The 24,146-nt window shown below is 32.9% G+C and overlaps 1 protein-coding gene across 1 annotated transcript; it reads left to right on the top strand.

Moving 5' to 3' along the window:
- The first annotated feature begins 494 nt into the window (after positions 1–494).
- On the top strand, positions 495–24,103 carry LOC128994496 (proton-coupled amino acid transporter-like protein CG1139). The gene is made up of 9 exons (XM_054419086.1): positions 495–600; positions 16,657–16,874; positions 17,387–17,537; positions 18,252–18,376; positions 18,989–19,073; positions 19,566–19,838; positions 20,251–20,429; positions 21,211–21,383; positions 22,278–24,103. The coding sequence occupies exons 1-9, from the start codon at positions 589–591 to the stop codon at positions 22,526–22,528; spliced, it is 1,467 nt and encodes a 488-aa protein (XP_054275061.1). The 5' UTR covers positions 495–588; the 3' UTR covers positions 22,529–24,103.
- The last annotated feature ends 43 nt before the right edge of the window (positions 24,104–24,146 follow it).

Raw genomic sequence — 24,146 nt, 5'->3', positions numbered from 1 at the left:
GAAATTGTGGGATTTTTACTAAGTATGATGGAAATATCCACAGTAATTAATGAAATAATGTAAATATGGATAACTAAATCAGTAACAACTCCCTTATAGATATTTTGGGGCGCACAGCTATGCGCTTAAATGAATTCTACCATAAAAAGCAAAACAAAATTATAATTTAGTTAACTTTTACAGCAATTAATGCGTTTCTATCTGTAACATGGTAAAACCCAGAAAACCAAGATTGTAATCTAAGTGTTAGCTTAGTTTAGCTTAGTTTAGTCCTTCCTTCTTAAGTTTATTTGTTTATTCTTCAATAAACTCACTTTGTCATTCATTCATGTCTCCAGACATATCAATAGATCAATTGGACAACGTTCTAAAAATAGCGCGTCACTGACACTTTGTCAATTGTTGACCTATGTACGAGACAGTGACGTATTCGACCCGCGATCAGCTGTTTATAACAGCTGATGGTGATAAGACAGGACAGTGTTATCAGTACACAGGAACCGGATACTCAAGGTCGTCTACCGCGAACCTCGCAACCTCAACTGTAGTGCGGCACAACCGCTGGGACCGCGGTAACCGCAGCACATCATGGAGATGCAGGTATGGTTGGTAGATATTACGTAATTAGACTATATTTTAGTAATTCAAATTACCTCTGGGTATTTTATCCTTGGGAAATACCGGGTGAAGGAGTGTAACCCAAAAGTGTATTCGTAAAACAATTAAAATAAATTTAATATGCAAATTAAGTACGGTTTTTTTGTTTTTTTCCTAGGACGCATGATCCCGGAATTGTTTTTCACATTACTTCAGGCTAGACCTAGGGGTTGCGGCATTATCAATTGTAAAATCCATCGGTGATTTGGTGGGATTTGAACCCGGGACCTCTGGAACAGAAAGCCCCGCGCTCTAACCACTAAACCAGCTCGATCCCCTAATTAATTACGGTAGGCCTATATTTTCTATAAACTTAATACAATAAGGGAGTTTCCCTGTAACACCCCTTTCCAGCCGTCCAACTTAACCGATTTGTACGATTTGGTGTCATTTAATAGCTTATGATCTAGCACACCTGTGAATTAAAAAAGGTAATTTCCTTTTGGGTTTCGCCCTCCTCACGTTTAATTTATGGAGTCAATTTTTTAAACATCCAGTTATTCTGACTAACTTTAACGGTTTAAACGTGAATTGTAATTGAACAGCTGTTCCTGCAGTTGAATGTTTACCACAGATTGTTTAAACAAGAGACTAACCGATCGATGAGAATGCATTTTTTACAACTGTGACCCAATTGAGATAGATAAAAATAATTTTTATAGTGTAGATCCAAATTCAACAAGATTATTTTTAATTAGTTTAATTCATCTAGTTTTAAACAATCATAATCTTAACAAGGTAAATGGGTATTACACTGGATTCATTTTACTCTGGAAACAATTTTTTTTAAATTGAACTGTGCGCTGGTATTTTAAAACAAATCAATTGCAATTGCAAATATTAAAATTTAATATTTATTATGATTTTTGCACGTTTTCTACCACTAAGCTTAGTTATGTCATCGTTATCTGATCTACCTCAAGTTAATCGTGACATTTTGTAATTACTTGATTTAAAAATTCCATTGTAGTGGGAATTACTTGGATTTTAATTAAGAATAAGAACTTCAATCCTGGATACGTTAATAATTAATAGTTGGCGTGAGAAAATACATACAACCACTTTTTTGCCTAAATGACTTCTTACGAGTTCGTTTTGACTGATAGTTTGTAACATACAAATACAGTAATTGGGAATTTAATTATAACTTGTCCATTATTTGCAGCGCATTTAAATAGGTAAAATGATATTTGATACATCGTTCAAAATATATTTTACTAATGGCCTATTGGACATAACCTATATATTATCCATTAGTCTCTGATTTTACAGTATAAAACATCCACAAAGGATTGGATACTTACAAACATAAAACATAAAAAATATAATAATTGTGAAATAATTCACATGAAAACTTGAAAAGAACCGGTATGGACCATAAACATAAACAAAATGACGTTTTTGGACCGAAAATAAACATTATTTAACATTGCTTAAATGGAGCTGCCGAAACATGTGTTAATGCTATTATAGGATTTGGGTCAACAACGTCATTTGTTTATGTTTATTATCCATACCGGGGTTTTCTATTTTTCGTGATAATTAAGGTGTTTCAATAATAAAATGATTATAAATTATTGTATATCAAATAATATTTTAAATATTTAAATTTCTAAATAGATAGAATTAAAATTTAATGAAATTCTTATACAGTATTAAAAAAATCACTATACGTTTCAATAATAAAAAGAATACATTGCCATGTTTGAAGGTTCAGTTACTATTTCTAAACTACGTAGATCCATAAATTCTTTCTGAAATCGTAAATAAAAATAATTGCCAATAGTTTAACCTAAAGGACCAAAATTGTCTTTAAAAAAAATTTCTTGTTTATAAAAAATAACGATTCTAAATTCCTTTAAGGGAGTATAAATCGCGTTACACAACAAATAAAAATATATCGGTTGTAGAGAAATAAGAGAAATCGGAATTTGAGTACATTTAAAATTAAATTTATTTACCATTTCATTTAATTAAGATTATTTATGGAAATATTGCCTTACTAATTACTCTAAGATTTTTTTTCTAGGAATTTGAGATACAACAATACTAAAATGTTTCAAAAGTCCTCAACATTTTCGGGATTCCCAAACAATCCTCATTTAACTTTGTGCTAATTAGTTTGTTTATCTTTGTAAATTACCGTGTTATCCGTTGAAAAGGATTGTTTGCATTTCAAGTACACGAAGCAATGCTGAGAATGCTAAGTACTAATATTGTCTTTGTATGGAATATACTATTATTTTGTTGTATTATATATTTTATTGCAAAGAAAAGGAAGTAAAATAATGATTAGGTTCAACGTAAAAAAAATATCCCTTAATTCTTTACAACCATTCCACTATTTACGAGCCTAATTTTAAAAAAATAAATTTTAAAGTTGAATCAAACGTTCGACATAGTGTGCTACTTTCAATTTCTCATTGCTGTCACATACGCGAGCTTAACTCAAAGCAAACTGAAATATCAACTTATAGAAAATTGTATAATCTGTTATGTGACGTCAACAATCATAGTATCGAAATCATAAAGAGAACGTATGATTTAAAATAAAAAAAATCACAGCTAAACCATAAAGATTTCCTATGGCCTGTTTCATAATAAACTACAAACTAATATTTTTAGTAAATCAGCTGATTGTCCAATGCAAATCTAATGGAAATTACAAATCACAACAGCTTGTAACTTAAATTAATAAATAAATTAAATAAATTAACTAATTAAGTTATTAAAAATAATTATTCATTAAATTATTAAAATAAATTATTCATTAAATTATTTAAATAAATTATTAATTAAATTATTAAATTAAATTATTAAATTAAATTATTAATTACATTATTAAATTAAATTATTAATTACATTATTAAATTAAATTATTAATTACATTATTAAATTAAATTATTGTTTAAATTATTAAATTAAATTATTGTTTAAATTATTAAATTAAACTATTAATTAAATTATTAAATTACTAATTAAATTATTAATTAAATTGTTAAATTAAATTAATTAATTAATTAACAAATTAATAAACAGCTTGTAACTTGTAGTTTATTATGAAACGGACCCCTGGTACAGTATCCAAAAATCAATGATACGCTTAACAATTTACCATGTTACAGAGATATTCAGTTATGTTAAAGAAATAAGCAAATTCAACTGAACTATGTAATACTCCTTAGCTCTTACAAAGACTGTAATTATTTTATATTACTAGTCTCAATGATATTTTTATCTTAAGAGGGAACTCTCAATGGATTAATTTTCACTCACGTGTAGTTGCCACAATCAATCTTTTCTTAAGTTTTTAAAACCCTATTATTAAAATTATCTAATAATAACCACCAATCAGATTGAAAGTGGTGATGGTTCGATATGCTCGTGAAGTTTCTTTAAATAATTCGACGTGCGAGTTTATCTTGAGTTTTCCTCATTGGATTTAATCAAATGCAGGTGAGGTTTGTAGAAAAGAAAGATACTGTATCGTATTTTAATGAAATTACATGTAGTGTTAGCACTGTAAAGATTATTTAATTTAATTTAGACGTTTGTCGTTAAACTGCATTGTGTTTGGTAGGAATTGAGCTCTAAATATCAATAGTAATCTCTTAAATTAATTTAAAAATATGTTAAAGTAAAACACTTTTTCATCACTCTGTATTCGAAAATAGCCCGTTTCCATACAGCTGAGATCTTCGAAAATCTTCAATTCCCAAGATTAAGTGATCAGCTGACTTTTCCTGACGTAAACATTACTTTCGCTACACAAACAATACTTTGCCTGACATCAACAAAGTTACAATCAGCTGAATTTTATAATACAATTAATTATACAGCCGTATTGTGTTTAGATTGGAAAAATGAATAGATTACGAAATATCAGATATTTTTTAAGTTTGATGAAGTAGTTTTTTTCATCGTGATAAAAAGTATTGTTCAATACTCGTCACGAAAAGTACCATTTCGGGACGGGATAGTGTTTTACATGCGAGTTGTTTAGTAGTGAAATATACTATTTCGCTACACTACTGTGAAATGACCTGTTTTCGTTCCATGTTTACCACATGCGAAATTTCGTCATTACATCGTTTACTACCGAAAAAGAATGTTTTCAATGCGAAAGTGATGTTTCCTATATTTTTTTGGATTTTGCCGACGTAAACAAACAAAGATTTGTTATTTTTTGTAAACTGTTTTAATTTTCAACAGCCAAAACTGTACAATTGATTATAGAAACAAACATTTTTTGAACTAATTTGTCCAAAACAATTCCTTTGGTATAATTTAACTAAGTCAAATATCCAAATTTAAATTGGATATCAATACTAAAATAAATTGAACGAAAAATAATTAGTAAATAATGATTGTATTTAATCGTCTAATTAAGATATTGAACTAGTCTACTTATCATTTAAGAGGGAAACCTGTACAGTTGGTTTATTTATGTCTTGAATTTGATAATGTTTTCTGCAGAATCATTCAGGTCAAAAATACACTGTATCAGCCGACTGGCACATACTTTCTCCTAATAGCTTGTCAACAACTCTAATAATTGGAAGGTGGTTTGAGTCACCACGAAATGTTATGGGGAAAATCCCAAACATTGAAATATTTTTATATGGGTTAGCCTCTGGATCAAGATATACCAAGTTAAGGTTTAGGTAGATTGTTGCGTCAATTTATCCTTGTGTTAATAACAACAGCTGTTCGTGCTGCTGAGGACGCATAACACAAAACACAAACACATATTTTGTGTTACAGCGTGTCTCAGAAGAGTTAGTGTAAATGCTGACGACTTCATTCATGATGGATGAGTATATTTCATCACTAGAGCCCAATGTGACTCTTTTCGACCCGAAAAATGAGCGAGGGTTGAAAAGACATGTTTTGCCTGTGTGATGAACGATATTGTTCAACATTATTTAACAAACTATGTTAGAAAACGAAAATATTTGTCACGTAAAGATAACCTCTCAAAACTAACAGTAAATTTTTTCAATTTAATTTGCTAATAGACACAAGCAGCTGTTTAGTAAGTGATGCAATATGTTCGTCTAAGATTGTGTTAGTACATTATACTATCGATATGTCAAATTATTTACAATAAGGCAACAATTAACTACAATCGATTGAAAAATCGATACATACTTTCAATACATGCAATTGTTAACAACCGAAATTTACAACTGAGTTGATAACAGCTGATTTTTACTCCCTAGGGACAAAAAACGCTTTTTAATCGGAGTAAAAATGCTACTTTAGATGTGCAACGCATACAACCGGCCGTTTTGCTGCAATATGACAAAAAACTTTTTTTTAAAGTTCTTAACCTGAAGTTGTGCTCTTAGCAGCACGAAACAGCTGTAGTTATTTATAGCACAAGGATCAATTGACGCAACAGGTAACCTAAAAATGTTATTGCAATAACTTTGGAACCATACTTTTACACTATCGTGGCTGTAATATTTTGTTTAGAGTTAAAAGGACTATAACATACACAGACGCGCACACATACATAACTTTGAAAACCGCCTTTATTGGGTTCAGGGGGACCTAAAACGTATATTTTCAGGAAAAATCAAACTCGAAAATTTTCACTAACACAATCATTTCTCCACATACTGGTATAGGGAGAGAAAGTTAAAAGCAAAGTGATTAATTAACATTCTTACTTAAAAGCAAAATGTTTACCCTCCTACCTTGCAACATCTTACTTTTGAATATTATTGGTTTAGTATCTAATCGGCTAATCGTTTTGTATAAAAAATATCCTTACATTAGATATTTACAGCAGATAAGAAACCAATGAAAACACAAACTCTCTCTACGGTTTAAATCGCAAACTTCGCGAACCAGTTCTCCAGTTTCCTTATTTTCTCTTGTTCCCAGTTCGCGAATTAAGCCCCACTCAGTCCGGGCGTAACCGGTTGGGCGGCTTTTCATTTGCAAATGAGTGTAGAGTTAGATGGATTGGTTTCTGGGGAATTTCCACTCCCCGGGTGACCAGGGACATGGTGATAGATCCTCAACCCGTTTTTGGTCAGATGACCAGTATGTGGGAATTCGGTGGTCAAGAGTTCATAGAGTTCAAGACTAAATTATTGTAGGTTTTTTTTACGTAACAAGTGTCATCCTTTACCAAATATATTTAAGGTGATTACTAGTTTCTATAGTTTAACCCTCATATATGTTAATTTGTTTTAAATATATTTTTTGTCATACTGTATACAAAACAGGTTTATATAGACTACATACATTGCGGGTGTAAAGTAGCTCCTTTTCTCCCTTGGAAGAAAAATCAGCTGTTGTCAATGGGGTTTTGCATTGTTTTAATAATAGCTTATTGCATTCTTGTCAATATAGTTCGACATATAGAAAGTATAGTGATTCGTGGGGTACACTAACACAATCATAATACACACGAATACTAGAAAAAAGCCGGTATGGATCATAAACAAATGACGTTTTTGGCCCGAATCCCATACTAATAGCATTAACATAATATGGTTTGGACAGTTCCATCTAAACAATGTTAAATAATGTGTACTTTGGGGCCAAAAACGTCATTTGTTTTTGTTTATGATCCATACAGTTTCTAGTATTCGTGGTAATACGACGAAATGATCGAATCGCTTACTAAACAGCTGCTTGTTTACATTAGGAGAATTGAAAACAAGTTGGAAGTCGTTTTGAGAGATTTGAAAATTTAAAGTATTTTTGTTTTGTAGCTCAGTTTGGGTGCAATATGACAAAAATCTAGTCCATCATACGGGCAAAAGTGTCTTTTCTACCCGTGTTTTTTAGGTTATGTTATACTCGAGAGAATGATGACCATATTTCACAGTCACGCGAAAGAAGACTTTTGTATGATTTTGAAACCAAATCTCTCCAAAGTAATCTAGATATAGGCCTACCACTATCCTTGGACTTGATCCCGCTAGTTTAATGATTGAAATAGGACCATAAAGTCAGCAAAATCTCTATCATTGAGACGAGTTCCATCTCGTTTTATCAAGAATTTCTTTCACTTTTTGACAAGTTAGATATTTTATCAGCCAATCCTTAACACGAGTTAATAGTTTGTGTAGATACCGTATAGCTAGGTCCTAAATAATCACCTCCACATATGATGAGGTTTTGGAGATTTTCCATTCTGAATGGACAAGGAAACACAGACAGGTCGTTGAGTTCTAGAGAGCTGATTGTTGTATTTAGGACAAGTGGGAGAAGGAAAGGCCAAAGATGATCCGGGAAACGAAAGGGGAAAAGAAACATCGATTTTGAAACAATGATTACTCGGAATGAATGGGGAGAGAAATAAATGAGGGAAATAGAAACATTAAACGGTATCAGCAAACTGACACATACTTTCCCCCATTAGTTTGTCAACGTACCTTATGGGTAAGCGGTGGGAGTAACTAACATTTTAAGGGTAATTAAAAAAAAATTGCAATCACTTTTGAACCAATGTTTATAGTATAAGTAAGGGTTGTACCGTTTTTTAGCTAAAGGACCACAACGTCACAAACTTTAATCAAAAACGTTTTGGCGTTTTTGTGAAAACCCGATTTTCCATGTTTTTATGGGAAATCATCATTAAAAATCGAAATTTCAAAAAATGAATAAATAAAACACTTGGGAGATACCATGAGTTAGTTCCCACATACCAAACTTTGTTAAAGTTGGAACACATGTGTAGTCTGTAGCTCTGTACGCATCCACAGACTCAGGCAGGGAGTCCAAAACGGGCATTCACTCAAAACTCAAATTCGAAAATTTTGACAAAAGCAATACTTTTTTTAAAACACTTTCTCCATATATACAGTGGGAGAAAGTAAAAACAAAGAAGTACTGTTTTTTTTTAATAATCAAAGTTGGGGTTTTTTATGTTTGACTGTTTTCTAGAATATAGTAATTGATATAAAATAAAATACCAATCACTTTTTTTTAGTTTTCTCTCACCCCTTTAAAAATCAAGGGGAAACTACTACATAAACATTTCACATAAGGAAGATCCGGTTCGAAGAAAGCAATTAAATACTTAAGCTATTGCAGGTTTACCAACACAATAACAATTTAGTTCGAGATGGGTAAACAACTAGAACCCCCACCCCACAGACCACCAAGCTTCCAGGCACAGTTCTAGTTTAGTGGTCCAAGAGACAACGTTGCACAATGTTCAATAGGATATTTGTTGGTGAACGGCAGGTAGGGATTGAACAAGTTCATACACGTTCAGATTGCTGTATAATCAAATGTCTGTAAATATAAACACGTTCATTGGAATGTGATGGTTCATTGTTGGACATTAACAGCTGTTAGAATATCTGTCTTGTAACAATGCGCTATACAATTAATATTTCAAGTGATATTCCGATTTGTAATGCTATGGTCGAATGTGCCTCCTGAGAAATTAACGTTTTTACCTGATATATGAAAACTAATATTCTTTAACGTAATACTTTTAATCACATAATGAAGAGAAAACGACAAACTTGTTTACCTATCGGCGTCGATTGTTAGGTAATAAATGTTTATAAAAAAAATATTGTTTAAATTCAAATATGTGTGTTGTTTGAATTGTAACATGTTTTACTGAGTAAAAGTATAAACTGATTTTTGATTTTACCTGTTTAAACTTATTGGTACCTATTTGAAAAAATATATATCCTTGCGATTATTTAGGAGTTTATTACATGTTTACATGTATTAGATGTTTTTAATTAAATGTTACTACCCTGATGTACCAGTTTCAAAATTAAAATATTTTTCCGTTTTGATTAGGACAAAGTTGTTTTCTACTTTATTGCACTTATTTTGAAGAAGCAAATGACAAAAATGACGTAAGAATGTTGGTGTTAAGTATCAACAATCGAAAACCCTAAGCTGTTATGTCAACGTGATAGGATATTTTTGTCTAAAACTAGATGATGTAGGCTAAATGAGTTAGAAACATATATTTTCATCGAGTAAAAAATTGGAAGCATTCCCTCCAATTCCAAAATATATTACTCATGCGTTCGGGACAAAATATAAATCTTTGTCCTTATAAAAAACTATTTCTGCTGTATACATTGAAAAACGTCATTCTAGAGAAAACTGGCGAAGAAATTTATTTCCTTTGTAGAAACAGTTGGAACTTGAACGTTTTTCATTACTGATAACAGGTTAGTCGTAGCCTTCAGTTGATAATGTTATGCAAAGTATTGCAATGTGTGCTACGTCCAAAGACCTACAAGTAAAAAGTTATGGTTATTCGATCGGGGTGTGGCTGGAATAGCGGCTTGAGTACATGACCTAGAGATCCGGGTTCAACTCTAGACAATCACAAATTGTTTTTGGTTATGATAATGAAGTGACCTGGTGGTTCGGATCCCATCTTAGATTCATTTTAGCCCATCTAGAGACAAAAAGGGATAGATTTTTAAGGTGAGAACTTTATCCGTAAATTACGTAGTTCCGGTAAAACATCTATGATAAATAATGATTACGTTATTAAACTCTAATCAAGGAATAATTAAGATTTAACCCTTTATGTAAAAAGATAAGTATTTCGGAAACAAGAGTTACATAGGTACAACCAGAATCCTTAAAACTTCGAGGATTACCAATTTTATTTTGGACTAATATTTGGACAACAAAATTTGTTGCACCAAAAATTACGCATTTTACTACTTTTTCCGATCATTAATGTGAGCTTTCCAGCGTAAACTCGATTTAAAATAATTCAGTTTTTTCTGTACATAAGATGTTGGAAAGCATGATAAACCAACGTTTTTATTTATATATCTCTGAATAAACCACAGAGTACAACTGTTTAGTATTTTACCTCAAATTCGTTATAATTAATTATTTTAAAGTCATCGTAGTAGTGATGGAATTTTATTGAATAATTTCTTGATCAGCATAGTACGTGTTTTTTAATTACCTGAAAAAAATATATACGTCTAATAACACTTGCAATAATATATTTACACTTATACTGTTGACCAACAGGAGGAATTTTGTTGCAATTAATTTTGATGACCTTTTACCAATAAGTAAAAAAATATCTTTTTCATTGATTATTGTGTAGAACATGGGCTACTTGTGCTTAAAATACTGCAAAGCTATAGCTAACCAAGTAACTACATATTGATTCAGTAAGAAACATGTCTTATTTGATTTTCACCAATTGTTGCAATAAGTTAGAGAAAATATTCTAGCTTTCTCTTCGCACCCGAACTAACACAGTTATAACTTAACTAATAGCCTTCTAGAACTAGAACTATGGATTTCCTTACTGTGTTTCCTGTTAGGGTTTCCTTATCGCTTCGAAACTCGAAGGTTTCCTCTAACTGACTTAAATATTCGTAGTTTGAATTTTGAATAGATTTTGACTTTTGAATAGATTTTGAATAGTCTCTAAATTTAGAAACGTGTAAAAAAGTTATACAATAGAGTTGTAACAATTTTCCGTTATACAGTAAAATCGCTGTTTTCAATTCGTGTGTTGCGGACTCAAAGAAGCACTTTTACCCCTTAGGGTGCAAAAATCGACATTTTCTGATTTTTCCGAAGAAAATAGTCCCGATTAAAATTATAAATATAGCCTATTCCATCGTCATCATTTTGTTTGCGTTTGTTATAGAGTCACATTTTATCTTTCACTACATAGAAATTTAACCTTTATCGACATTTAGACCAATTAGACGAATTTGAATTTATTGTTGTCTTATTATAGCGGAGTAATACTCGTGTTAGTGTTATAAATAACGTTAACAGCTGATCGTACACAAAAGTCAACAATATAAAATTATAATAATATATAAAGGAAAACAATGTATGATATCACAGTTTTGTCTTTTTTTAGCTTAAATAATTGGCGCAGTATAATTGTTTATCACGGACCAGAATTGTCTTTTTGACCTTCCCTATTTTTAAACTTAAAATTTGCACTCTTCTCAAAAAAGAGTCATTTTAGGCCCCAATTATTGTAATATACTATTTCGGTACTGAGTTATCCAAAAATAAATCGTTGCTTGTAATCACTTATGGTTGTAATCACTAATTAATCGAAGAGACAATGGACCTGTGTTTGAGAATGTAAGATAAGATAAAGCTAAATAAGGTTTCATCCTTAAGGACGACGGGATATGATGAGGTCAAAGGTTAAATGCGAAGGTAACCCACGTGAAAGGAGCGGCAACAGCCTACGACAATGTGAAGCTACTAAACATCCTATAGGACGAAGGATACCCTACAGTACAAGATAAAGTAAATGTATTTTAAATATAGCTACCCAATATTTTCTCACTGATTATATCACGCAAAGTAGTTGATTTCTGTACCCTTTAACTTGACCGCAACCATTTAACTTTGGTATTCACACGTTTTTTTACGCGAAATAATAAACACTGTTTATGATTTGAATACAACGATAACGGAAAATAAATCATTGTTGTGATGTGTGTAACAGAAATCATTGAGTAACACAGAACAGACCCGGCATAGATAATAAAGATTAACAAATGTACTGGCCCGAAAGTTAACAGAAGTGGCTGAGATGGCACAGTTTTGCCCATTAGCCTATACAATATAATAAAAATACTAAACTCTAATCTGCAATTTTTTAAAGGGAAATTGGAGCAGTTCTAAAATAATCAGGCAATTCAAACTATAGGACAAATATAATGTGTAGTTCGGAAAAAATATTTTCTCTCCGTTAGTTACAATAATTATGATTCCAATGAAAACTATATAAAAATCGTAAATCACCCACAAAATGTAATCAGAACTTGGGGTTTTGTGGCGATCACTAGCTATCTCAAACAAGTATGATTATTTATCGGATTTCAATTCTGATCAGTTATTAAACCTTTCTTGTTCTTGAATTACACTCCATACTTTAATATTATCACCTTACATACAACCTTAGATAAAAAGAAATTAATATAGAATGTCAGCCTGCTGTGGTTACCATGGTTACCACAGGTTCTGGCGCACACCTCTTGGAGCGCCGTGTAGTTACGTAGCGCGTACGCCAACTACATGGTTGTCCCAGCGGTGTGCGCCAGAACCTATGGTAACCGCAGCACTGCAGCACAGCTGACAGTCTATATTTAATTCTTTTTGTCTATGATACAGCATAGAAACTACACCAATTTATAAGAGACCCATGGAGTAGTCTCGACCTTTAGGTTAGTTTTCAAATTAATGTTTTCTTGCTCCCTTCATTCACTATTCTACTATTTAAATCAAATCTCGTGATGTTTAAAATCTGAAACACAAACACACTGGGAAGGCCGTTGTGGACATTGTTGGCCATTGTGCTTTGTTCAAGGCCTTTGAACAACAGCTGGACTTCCTGCCTGTACCGCCTAATAAGCCTTTACAACTTCACATTTTTGTAAAGCCTAGGTAATTGTGATAGTTCCTTTTATGCCTTGTTGATCATGACCTAGTAGAAAGAAAAAGTGGTTGGCGTGAAAGTATTTCAAACAATTTCCTTTTTTAATTGCGTCTATGGCGAATTATTTGAGCAAGGTGTTGTGGACTTTTAATATTTTTAAAGTACAGTATACATTTTTTTTATGTTTACAATAAAAACGTGTAAATGCTGAATATCAAATAGTGCCATCAGGGTAGAGCTGAATACTGAATAAATTATTTTGTACTTGAGAGTTTTTGTACAATTTAAGGCTTGAGGAAAAAAACTGTACATTTAAAAATATCATGTTATTCTTATGGGAAAAGTAAACTGTTTTAGTTACTTGTTTATGGATTGGATGGATTTTCATCTAATATTGGCCAATTAATTTATTCTATCCTATGATTAACATCAGGGGCGGCTCCAGGAATAATTTTTTGGGCCTGACAAGGATCAAAGGACAAGGATTAAAGGAAGTTTGATCGGGGACGAGAGGTTTGAAGGGCTTCCCCACAAAAAGAGAAGAATAACAAATTTGAATAGATTAATTGAGTTTGAATGCTTTCCCTTTATAATCAAACAAATGTTGAGAATAAATACGACTTGTTTGTCAATTATCAATAATTGAGATGGGGACGTCATCTAGGTGCGTAACCCAAATATGAGTAAAGGATAAGTGTAGAATGTTGTGAAAATATTTTATAAAAACAAATGGAAAATATTTGTTTATGGAACAAATGGGAATTTACTTGTCTACAGGTTAGATGCGGCAGGAGTATTTGCAGTTGCTTGTAAAACAGGAACATCAAAAATTTACCATTCATACTTGTGAAAAAAACAGGGTAGATGAGTTGATGTAGTGTTTGCCTTGTAGTCAAAAGGTTGCCTGGTTTGATCCACTAAACCAGCTGTGCTCGATGCAATGCCATTTAATAATTGATCCTGGTTAAACAGCTAATATTAGTCAGTTTTAGAACTGTCTTCTTATTCATTTAACATACATGTCTATTAATCTTCTCCTTAAAATACACACCTTAGTGGGGACGTAAAAATTTATTGTAGGGGAATCTAATCTTCTCATAAAACTTAAATACACAAAGCCAATAAATCACAAAACAGTGTGTATGTACCCAAAGTATTTTAAAAATAAATATGTCATTAAACATGTCAACGTTTGCGCAACTTTTTAATGAAGGTGTGCCATTTATTTAGGTTCTAATAGTACAGATACTGAAAACCGAGAATCAAATTCTTCAAGACCGGAATGGACTTCAAAAAATCGGTACCAACAAATTACATAAGTTGTTTATGTGCGACCAGAGCCACTACATGACTGAAGAAAATAAAAGTTGTACGGATACCAACAACTTGACATAACTTTTAAATTGTGCTCAAAATATTCCCACGACACCAAATCTTGTCAGTAATTATTTTAATTTGTCATTTGATCGTCCTTCTACTACTAAATCATATTATTACAAACTTTTCTGCCAAATGCAATTCTATTGTTGTCAGCTCTATCAAGTTTATCATGGGAATCTTCTCATTGACATTGAAATATGAAGGTCACAATCTTGCCCAGCCATCAGTGACTCATATAAAACTACTTCCAAACATCATAATTTCAAAGTCAAGTCAAAAGGTTCTTGGTCCAAGCAAGCATTAGGAGCTCACTGTTCTTTCTTATATTTAACTTTTTTTTATATACATCAATAAGATAAAGGTAACATCAGTGGCAGTGAAATCATGGATGAGCTAAAATCCATTTGGGGCTCCTATATACTCCTGTAGGAATAAATCATGAGTTGTGTTTATTTAGTGTTGCCTTGGTTGTAGACATTTATAGAAACGTTTTTCATAGGACAGGATATTCATTTTACAGGACAAATGATAGTCGTTTGTCGAACAATAAAAACCATTATAGTACAACGTTTTTGGCAAATACAATATTTTTAAAGGTCAAAATAGAGAATTGTACAAAGTCTTACAATTTCAACTCATATCTTGTATTATCTCATATATAAAAAAATTACTTTTCCCAATTTTACGGTATTATTTATTTCAATCCTGTTTCGAGGGGGCTGGGTCTTATGGCGTAGAACCTGAAGATTAGAGGAAAAAGTACTGCGTATGCACAAATAATAAAATTTAGTGATAAAATTTAGAAATTTGAAAATGATTCCAGAATAAGCTATGTCGAGTCCACATTGGCATTCAAAAAACAACTAACCTCAATAACTAACTATAATTTTCAATATACATATTCCATGTGTATATCAACAGAGTTCTTATCACTCAATCTTAATGAGTTGTCAAGTCATGTTTGTGTTCATGTATAACATAAAAAATGCTAAATTAGGGTATGGTTTAGGCTTGCCTATCAAGATTATTAAACGTGCCTTAATTGGACGATTACGAGTTAATCTGGCTTCTGTGATTGGCTGAAGGTGTAATGTTAAATAGTTCGAATAGAGACATTATTTTGATAGCATACTCATTATCTAGAGTAATTAGTGACAACTGTGCCTTCAGTAGTTTTTGTTGAGGTTGTACTAGTAAGTAAAACCACACCTTTTTTAAATTTAAGTAATTTGTTTTCATTTTTGTTCAGATGTTTTTTTCCAATTTGCTAAAGTTTGTATCATACTTTACTAAACGCATTTTACAGGTTATATTGGAGTTTTTTTATAAGGTAGAATGGTCATTAATTGAGATCTCAAATAAAAATTTTGTATTAAATATAAAATATTCTACTTCTTCGAGTCACTAAAGGGAATAGAGACTAAAATTTGAATGCCTTTATTATTTGCAATTTTACCCTGAAAGAGTGAATAGTTGTAATGAAACAGAATATTTTAATACAAGACACAGTATTGTTTGTATAGCTACATGTATACCGAGAATGTTTACTCCGATCATGTCAAATCATGTCAAGAGACTTTTGTTTTCGTGTTTTTGTATGTTATTCACAACTGAACAAGTAAAAAAAAAAAACAGTTATCTAATCTAAAGAACAAGGAACCTTCTCTTCACCTATGATCTTTACTTGATAATGGGACAGATGTATTTCATCAGGTCAGGATTTGTGATTCTCTTGGCTTTTAGAATATAGATATTCCATATTCATATTAGGGTAATCGCAATTCTAATTTCTGCACTATCGTCCTAGAAATAAGCAAAAAGGACAACAATATATATTTGTTGACATTTGGGATCAACACACCTGTCTTAACAAATAAAAAAGTTTGAGCTTCCATTGTGTTTACTGAAATTAAAGCTTCTGTTTTCTTGTAACAATTCTACAGATGATTAAAACTTGACCCAGCTGTTCTTGATCATTGGGCTTTAAATAAATGAAAATGATCCTGGCTAATGAATCAGCTGATATCTTAGTCAGTAACAAAGAAGAAAGCTACACAGATCATCAGACTTCATTCTACACTTTCCTTCACTCATATTTGGGTTAAAACGCGCACATAGGTGGCGTCTCCATCTCAATGTTTGATACAATTTATAAACCTCACAATTATGCTATGAAAACTCTGTATATTTCAAATTCATTCCACTTACTATAACATTATTTGCAGGACAACAAGATGGTGCTCCATGGAGTGGACAATCGCGCCATGGTGTGGGACACTTCAGATGTTCTCTCTAACCACTCCAAACCTCCACCGGAGTACAAACCTCCACTGGACCGGAAGCCCCCGCCGGAGTATAAACCCCCCGCTGTACCAGAGCTTCCAGATCATTTCCCCGCTGTGGAAGGCATTGGACACATGCAGCGGCCCAAACATCCCACATCGTAAGTGAGGTTAAGTGGTTGTATAGTGGTTGTATAAATATATTATGTGTATGATTCTACTGTTTTAAGTTGAATAATAGTTTTTGTTTGCAAAAATGAAGGGAGAAGTATGCACTTAAAGTTAACTGGGTAATCTAATAGATACGGGACTAGAAGGGTGTTATTGTGATGTGTTAGGGTATCAGTTGTAAAAGAGTATTATTTTATTTTTTGTGTTGGCAAAATAAACAGTGCCAAATTTACCTATTGACAAACGGGGCGAGTGCCCGGGGCCCCCAGACTAAAGCACAGGACAAAAGCGGCAACACCTCTGTCCTGGCAAACCGAAACAGATGTTACACTTAATAATGGAGCGTCTGCACAACGTTTATTTTTTAACGTTAGTTATTACTGATATTATTATGGAAATAGGCTGGCCGGAGCGACATTGCCACACACCAATGCCGCAGTAGACGAGGTAATGCATTTTACTCTCTTATTTTTAAATGCATCCTTTATTTTGAATTCCGCAGGTACTCTGAGACGTTAGCCCATCTCCTGAAAGGGAACATTGCGTCCGGCATGTATGCGATGGGAGACGCCTTCAAGAACGGAGGACTGTTGTTGGCTCCTTTTCTCACAGTGTTTCTGGGAATTATTTGTGTTTTCAACCAACACATTCTGGTGAGAATTGAATCATAAGAGTACTATAATAGAGTAGTGCATGAAATAGTCTAATAAAAGCTTTAGCAATATTGCTGAATTGTTAAGGCTGATGTTGACTAAACATTTCTCTCTTATTTTGTGTAGATTTCTTTTAGTGTTAGAGTGATCTAAATTACTGATTTCTGATTAATACACAATTTTTTAATGAAACCAAACTAAAAGGACGTTTTGTAAATTAATGCATCTTTTGTCACATTATATCTATAAGAGGTTAACTTAACTTTTTCTGTCCAAGTAAATCCATAAGTCGTCTATTTGGCAATTACTTTTGATGTCTATGTCGTCATTTTCAAGCTAACGTAAAATCTCACTCGTTGGAGGTTGTCGTGAATCTTAAAAACATGTAACACATACAGCCACACACAAAAACAAACAAAACTATAAAATGCCTTGCCTTCCAACTTTAAACTACAGAACGGCGGCGGGTACAAATCGACCAAAGTTCTGTGCACAACCTTCTGTGCTTTGGCCAGAGATTAATGGGGGTTCTTTTATGAAAACATTCGTGCCTTCTGCGTGACTCACTCACCTCTGCCCCTACCACTAATAATAACCGGCACTCGTATTTTTTTAGTGAGGCAAGTAGTGAACCGTCCGCACACACAGAAGTTCTTGCGGATCTGTACAGGGTACAGGTCTAGACTAGTTTATCAACATTATTATCTTTTCCAGGTGAATTGTGCCAATGCTATGAGAGAGAGAAACAAGCTAAATTATTACCCAGGGTTTGACGATACAGTAGAATTATGTTTTGATGCTGGACCGCCAATGTTTCGCCGCTATGCCAAAACTGGAAGGTAATTTTTTTTTTTATGTGAAAAGAATGGTTTCAGAAAAAATAAAGGTGTCTTTTAAAATATGTAAAAGGAAATAAACTTATAGAAAAAGCAGAGTGGAAAAGCTGTTTCCACGCGTTCTTGCTCCACTACAGCACTGGTAATAACCTATATTTGTTCCCATAATTTGTGTTTTTTAGAAGTAGGGAGATTGTATCAATAGCAAGACTCTAAATGAAATAATGACAAACTATACCTGTTATCAAGGTCAGCTTCTTGTTTGACTTCAAGGTTTGTGAAAAACCTCAGCATATTGTACAATGGGATTTGATAATAGCTCTTTTTGTTACGGATTTCTTGCTGTTTGGGTTTTGTAACAACGTTACATTTTACCGTGTTGTCATGTTCAATTTCCAAACAATACGTTAGCATACCATGTTCTAAGAATATTGGTTTTACTTACTAAGATGTATTTTTAGGCATTTTTGAACAGAATGGTTTATGTTTACTGTTCTGTGGTTATGTGTATCAACATCATAAAAAACTGTTTCAGTTTATCGTATTCTAAATATAAAGCACAGGTACAAACTTAAATTCATATAGGTATTCAATTTCAGAACATTTTCTTTACAGATCAGCTGTTAACTTCTTCATAATCACGGCTCAGCTAGGATTCTGCTGCGTCTACATGGTCTTTGTCACCAGCACGACCCATCAGGTCAGTTAACAATTCCTTAATTTACAAATTCCTAATTAATAAGCTCAATATACCGTCTCGTAAGGACACAAACTCTAACTGAAGAGTTAATCTCTTTTAAAATATTGAATAAGAATCAGCTGTTAATTGTTTTTATTTATAGTTGTTTGTTTACTTTGACCTGAGTTGATCTTTTGATTCTGCCATACAATTTATTGCAAATTTATGAACCAAAGACATATTAATTCCGTGCAGTAGAATTGAGATTTTCCTCTATAGTCAATGATGGGTGTATGTGGTTTTTACAGTGGATTTAAAAAACCACGTTATTATCCTTTGTATCCTCATCCAGTTGCAGAGCAACTAGTTTTCAGTTATTTTGATGGTGCCACTATCACAAATAAGACCTGAACTGCACTAAGACCAGTTGGCATTGCTGTTTAAAAAGTATTGATGAGGACTTACGGAGATTATAATATCTTTCACACACTAATATTTGAAACATTGTTGCAGATTCTAGAGAACTTCGGATACCACATGGATATCCATCTCAACATGGTCATCACTCTTGTGTTTATCATGGCCTTCATTATCATTCGGAACCTCAAATACCTTGCGCCGGTCTCGTTGTTCGCCACAGTCACTATGGTCGTTGGCGTCGCCCTCACCATCTACATCAGCTGTGATGAGCTCCCGCCAATTGCTGCTCGGCACGCCATCCCCACTCTGGTGCAGCTGCCTCTGTTCTTCGGTACTGTGATCTACGCCTACGAGGGAATCAGTTTGGTAAGCTTTCTAGTCAAGAACCTATAGTTCCTTTATCAGTTATTAAAGATCGAGATGTATAAACAATGTTTAGAATTTACTATCTTCCAAACATTTGTTTTTATTTTATTCCCAGTGGCAAGAATTATAAATAATTATTTTTAAGTTTCCTTGTGTCTTATAACATTATTTCCACTCCTTGATGAAGATGCCACACTCCATGACAAACTATGTTGGAAATCTCACAATGCCTCAAAAGGACAGAATGCTCTTACTACCAAACTCAATGCCCAATGCCCACTAAACCCAACAATGGCATTAAAGCTGTTATAATAAGCAGTAATGGTTACCTTATTTTTTATCTTCGCCTAAGTGATGCATTTTCGGGTTTTCCATTTTGAAAAATATATTGTGAACAATTTTTTTCTTCCAGGTATTGCCGCTGCAGACAGAAATGAGGCACCCAGACAAGTTCAACAGTCCGTTGGGAGTTCTGAACGTCGGAAACATCATCGTAACTCTGCTCTTGCTTATCATGGGCTTCATCGGATACCTCAAGTATGGAGATGATGTCCAGGGCAGTCTCACACTCAATCTCCCTCATGATAACACGTGAGTTAACTCTGGGATAGAAGATTATGCTATTTATACAATGTAAGTCAAGTACGTTTCACTCTTAAGTTTCCTTTTCAACTTTTTTCATTCTTATACCCTTAAAACTTATATGACTGTGGATTTCTATGGAGTTATGTTTTGAATAGAGACAATGCTCTTCACCTAAGGGAGCAATATTTTTTTCTTCATAACCTCCGGTTTAGAAAATAGCTAATAGCCTTTTGATTTTGAACACAGAGATTTGACGCTCTTGTACACCCATTACCATTACCATTACATACACCCATTACCATTACCATTACATACACCCATTACCAGGGTCATTACTAAAACCATTGCCTTCAACACTTCAGAACTTCAGCATTGCCTTTAACATTATTGACATGATTGAGCATTTGACTCCTGTCTCAAGTCTCTATACTTCAAATACAACTATAGTTGGTTGCTTGCTTGATAGACGAGTCCCAGTGCTCAACTATGAAATAGAAGATCGCTAGTTCGATCCTGAAAAAAGTAGCTTTTGGATGGTTTGAAACAGGGTCAGCTGATCTTGATTATTGCTCTTGATCCTGACTAACGAAACAGCTGATCTTGGTCAGTAACAAAGCTACAATGATCATCTTAATCCATCCTCCACTTGCCCAACGTTCATATTCGCCTTAAAATATGTACCTACGTAAAGTGTGGTGCTGCCTTTATCAATGATTGAGTGAAGTAATGTTTTTGTTTTAGGAGGATTGGGTTTTGGACAGTCTTTAATATAATTTATTGCTTACAGGCTGTCCCAGTGTGTGAAAATAGCCATCGCCATCGGTATCTTGTTGACATACCCGATCATGTTCTACGTTCCTGTAGCTCTGATCTGGCCGGCTGTGGTAGAACGCTGGGGACCTTTTGACAAACCTGTCAGATACGAAATCATCCTAAGGATACTACTGTGTCTTCTAACTTGTGAGTGAATACTCGCGAATCTTTTGTTTATATAACTTTTTGAAAATTAACATAAAATATATGACAGGATTAAGTTTGGAAATGTCCAGGTTACAGACGTTTTTTAATCTTTACTCCAAGAAATATTCATTGAAAAAAATTTATAATTTTTTATCATGTTTTCCCCTTATTACATCTTGGAGCGTTTGATAAGACCTAATGCCATACTAACACCACCAGTTACCCAAAGACCCAAGCAAAGTACCGTAGATCTTGAATGTCTTTCAGTTTGCAGCAAATATCAAGTAAAGCTTACAATCTTATAGTTTACCTCTTTTACTTTACCACTATACTCCGTTCACCAAATTTAGGCGGTTTCAGGAGAAGAAATCCATCCCCTCAATGTCTTGATCTTACCATTAAAACATAGCTCAACAGCTGAGATTTGTCAAAACGTCAATCTGCAATAACATACATTAAGCAGAAAAAAGTAGGGGGGATCTTCCCCTCAACAGCGATCATCCACTTGTCCAATTTTTTTAAATTATGAGCATAAAATCAGTATTCTTATGATTTGTGATTATATTAAAGCGTTCTACATTGCTTTGAAATAGCTATGGGTAGCTGAGTGGTTACAGCACTTCCCCAGTAATCAACATTCACTAGTTAAATCCTATGAGAAAATATGAGTTTTTTAATGTATTAAAAATTGACCCGGCTGTTCTTAATCATTGATTAGAATTATGGTTTTGGCTAGAGAAACAGCTGATCATCAGTAACAATTAACAAAGGTAGAAACAACACTCCATCCTGCCATCATATTTAGGTTTAATATATATGTTGCTTTTAGATTCCTGTCTCAAATCTGACTTCCTGTTTAGAGACTTTCTTTAATTTTGTTCTCATCTTTTTCAGTTGTCCTCGCCGAGGTAATACCAGACCTCAGTCTATTCATCTCGCTGGTCGGCGCAGTCAGCAGCACGGCGCTAGCGCTGGTGTTCCCCCCTCTCTGTGATATAAGCATGCGCCAGCTAGACGGAGACTTTGGCTTCCTAGGCTGGCGTAAGATGGTGAACTATCTAACGCTCCTCATCGCTTTATTCGGTTTTTGCACCGGAACGTACTTTAGTTTAGTTCACATTGTACAGTCTTTTGGCTTGCACTGATTTTGTAAAATAGTTTCTTAGACTTAGGCAGTTAACTTATTTATTTAAGTGAAAGTGTCATATGATTCTTGTGCTTTCAAATTTTGAGTGAATTTTTATATGATGATTAAAGTTGTAGATGAAAAGTAGAGAAAAAACCTTTTGCTGGATTTATCAAAAGGTGGGGTGAATGGTTTCCAACAATTTCATTGTAATTTTTGTTAAATCCTTTTCCAGTTTTATCAGGTTTAACGAAACTTAGTGATCATAAAATCTAAAAATATTTAACGCACGTTTCTTATCGTATGTATTGACTTAATAGAGTTCAAAACAATTTTTAAACCCATTTTTTCTGTTTGATGAAGTGATAAGAAACACATTTTTATCAGTACCTAAATGTTTAAATTTAAGGGGCATAAATTTAACTATGTGTAAATATTCAATCAAATAGGTTTAATATTTGATTTTTTAGGCTCACATACTTACTTTGTACTCAAAGAAACATATTAATTTTTTAAGCTTTCCTCCATCCTCAGATGACTTAAAATAATATTAGTTAATTATGGTAATTTTGCACTGTATTCTTAAATATTTATATGATCTAGTATAAAAATACTTACCTCTTAGCATAAAAAGAAGTATAAATGAGTTTAGATAATTAATTATTGTAAATATTTGTAGATAGTTTTATACCTAATGTATGTATATTGTAATTAATGTGAACAAAAATGCTGTGATACGACTTTTCCATTTTAGAGAAATTGTAAACTCGTTTTATCATTTAGGATATCGTCCATTGAGAGTAATAGAACTAAGTTAATGTTTTATAATTGATTCACTGACAATAACTTTTAACTTTTTATTGGATCGTGACAATTATTATGTATACCCTTTGACTATTGTTAGAACTTCAGTACTGGAATCCAAAAGTCAATGGTAGAGCTTAAAAGTTGTATTCATGCCACTGCTACAACTTTCAAAAAAATTATCAACTATACCAAAGTTTCTATAAAACCAACCACAAATACTTAAACAGAACCAGTATGGATCGTAAACATAAAGAAATTACTTTGCTGGCCTGAATCCTATACTAGCATTAACATGTGGTTTATACAGTTCCATTTAAGCAATATGTTTATTTTCCAGCTAGTAGCATTTTGTTTATGTTTATGATCCATACCGTGTCTGATTAAATATTCATTGAACCAACCCAAGTTAGAATTAACAAATATTCACCTCAAGTGGCAGCAAAATAAAATTCTTTGCTACTATATCAAAATTGTATATTTTAATAAGGAATGTAACAAATTAATTAGGTTAACTTGTTGAGATGTATCTTCTAAGTTGATAAGTTAAAGTTGTATTTTTATCACTGTGATTTCTGTAATTTAAAGTATTATTGTGTAAATATTTTCTATTTTAGGAGTAGGTTTTAGGAAAACACTGTATTTTGGAGAAATATATAATGATACATAATTCTTGGTGAAATTTTAAAACTGAAATGTATAATAATAATAGAGTGTATATAACATTTTTAAATAAGATTGTACATATTTATAACATGTAATTAGAAGAATAAAGCACATTTACAACATACTTTTGTTTAACAGACTTCTACGAGAAGGTGTACCAAACCTAC

This window comes from Macrosteles quadrilineatus, unplaced genomic scaffold, assembly GCF_028750875.1.
Source record: "Macrosteles quadrilineatus isolate MER2022 unplaced genomic scaffold, UCM_ALF_1.0 Scaffold_5__1_contigs__length_97177068, whole genome shotgun sequence".
Classification (NCBI taxonomy): domain Eukaryota; kingdom Metazoa; phylum Arthropoda; class Insecta; order Hemiptera; family Cicadellidae; genus Macrosteles; species Macrosteles quadrilineatus.
Note: the sequence above shows the minus strand (reverse complement) of the source record. Positions and strands in the feature narration are given on the sequence as shown.

Coding starts and splice junctions, on each gene's coding strand:
- LOC128994496 (XM_054419086.1), top strand. Junction 16,875..17,386: donor CGGCCCAAACATCCCACATC/GTAAGTGAGGTT, acceptor TGAATTCCGCAG/GTACTCTGAGACGTTAGCCC. Junction 19,074..19,565: donor TCACCAGCACGACCCATCAG/GTCAGTTAACAA, acceptor ACATTGTTGCAG/ATTCTAGAGAACTTCGGATA.